Genomic DNA, 2,307 nt, shown 5'->3' on the forward strand with positions numbered 1-2,307 from the left:
GATTTTTGTGGTACAAATTCTCACATTGCATTCTCAAGTTTTCACATTAAATTCACAAGTTCGTTCATTTTGGCACATATTTACCTTCATAGAAACGTCTTCAAACCTTGGAAACCAAGTCCAGTGGATATTTTTGAATTTTTACTGAATGACTATGACCTGGATGACTGAGAATCTTCATCAGCATCTCATTTTGGCATTTGACCAATTAGATGATGATGAATGATATATACCTGCTTTAAATTAATTTGAAAAGAAAAGTTAACATGTCATGAAAAAAAAAGGTAAAAAGCTCATTGAAGAGTTAAAAAGTAAAGTTAATAAGTGGATTCTGGAAGTCCAGATAATCCCAGATCCTGTTCTGATCATTCTGGAAATATCTGATGAGCTCTTAACAGCGTCTCCTGTCGCATGGTGTTATAACCCCTGAAGGAAAAAGAAGAGCTCTTATTGAATCACTGACTATCAGACCTGACCGGCACCCTTCACCTGGAAAGAATCAGATGCATTCTAAAAGAAAAACAGAGAGTTTGAAAAAACTTAACTCAATAACTGACTAATGTGACCAAAGCGTAGCACTCCTGGGGGAGGGTGGGGTGGGATGGGGTCTTTTAGCTCTTGTATTTGATATTTGATTGATGTTGTTTGTTGTTTTTTTTATTTTCAGTACTATCATTATTGTGTTGTTATTGTTTACTATGTTTTTATTATCCTCATTTTATTATAGATGTTGTCACTATGCCTTTTTGTTGTTTATGTGTCAGACTTTTTCTTAAAAAGAAACATGTAAATGTCAGATCAAGTGCCTTGATGAAAAAAATGTTTCACAATAAATATATCTGAAATCAAAAAGTTAATAAGCCTAGTTAACAGTTATATTTAGGTTTATAAACTAATAAATGTAAGTGCCAGTATCAATATTAATGCCTCTAAGGCAGAGGTCACGGATTAGTGGACCGCGGTCCGGATCTGGACCCACCTGCTGGCTAATCCAGACCCAACCTGTTTTAAAACATTTATAAATTACCGCACGTTGTCTGATGACAATCGAAATCCCTCATCCTCCGTCACCGCTCCACCCCATGGCGCTCCAGGCCTCCTGCTTATCCTCGGAGCTCGAGGAGAGCATGCGCGATAATATCAGGAAATTCGTAGGAGCAAAACATGCAGAAATGAACGCTTAATTTAATATAACATATTAAAATAATCCCCATCAGCATCCAGCATATCTGCTGTTTCTGATAGAGATGAGAAATCTGATTCCTGGTCTGTAGTTTGCGTCCAATAGTTGAAATAAACGGTGTTAGTTTTTTTAAATATATAAGAATTATGCTCTAATTTGTAGTTACCGATCTGTTGTTACTATATTTTAAATTGACAAACCAGATCTTTTCGACGTTCTTTTCCCTGTTTGGTGCTATTGCAATAGCGGATCTTGACCTGGCTGGAGCGGAGCCGAGCCTGAACATTTAGAGCATGTTTGGCTCAACCTGCTGCTGTGAAGCAGGATTCTCCACCATGAACAGAATCAAAATAAATATCGATCCAGGCTCAAAATGAGCTCCTTGATATGTGCTTTAGAATGGCTTTGTCTCCATTGAAACCCAGGTTTAAAGCCTTACAGGGCAGCCTAAAGCCAACTGCTCTCATTAAGACTGGAAAAAAGACAGAAAAACAAAAAAGTTTCGGTTTTTTATAAAACGTGAATCGGGAAATGTTCTTTATACCAAACTGAAAGGTTGTTGTTCTCTTGTTCAAAAACCACTTAAGATTTTAAAATGGAATAATTTTCTTTTTTTTTTATTTAAAAATTTAATGTATAACACAGATGCATAAACAGCTGCATTTCAGTGTTAAATGCTGTTTAAAGTAAAAGATTATAATTATAAAGGGCTCCGGACCTTTAATGGTTGATGATTTTCTTTATTCGGACCCTGCTGACTTTTAATTGGTTACCCCTACTCTAAGGTTATGTTGTACCAAAAAATATGTGTTTCTTTCTCTCTAAGAGTGTTTTTCATGAATTTCTTACAGAAGCACTTTTGTTATTTTTCTTAATATATTCGGGAAAGTTGTTATTAGGTTGACATTCGTTTTTGCCATCAAAATCTCCATTTTTATTAATGTTACAAAGGTAATAAGGTCATGTCTTGGATTTTCAAAGGATTTCACTGAGTGTCCTATAAAGTTCTATAAATCTGAGCTGATTTTTTAAGCACAAGTGGAGTTGAAAGGAAAAGTAAGCATTAATAAAGGAGAAGGAGAGCATTCCTACCTTGAAGAGCGACTGGTATGGCTTCCACCTGG

General features: G+C 35.7%; 1 protein-coding gene across 1 annotated transcript in view; it reads right to left on the bottom strand.

The window, feature by feature from the left end:
* The window catches only part of ddx47 (DEAD-box helicase 47), an 18,344-nt gene that overhangs the window by 14,365 nt on the left and 1,672 nt on the right, over positions 1 to 2,307 (bottom strand). The window contains exon 2 of the mRNA XM_015392367.1: positions 2,276 to 2,303. Within this exon, the coding sequence (XP_015247853.1) occupies positions 2,276 to 2,303 (28 nt within the window). The remainder of the gene's footprint in view (positions 1 to 2,275; positions 2,304 to 2,307) is intronic.

This window comes from Cyprinodon variegatus, unplaced genomic scaffold (assembly GCF_000732505.1).
Source record: "Cyprinodon variegatus isolate N-32 unplaced genomic scaffold, C_variegatus-1.0 Scaffold588, whole genome shotgun sequence".
In the NCBI taxonomy this organism is placed as follows: Eukaryota; Metazoa; Chordata; class Actinopteri; order Cyprinodontiformes; family Cyprinodontidae; genus Cyprinodon; species Cyprinodon variegatus.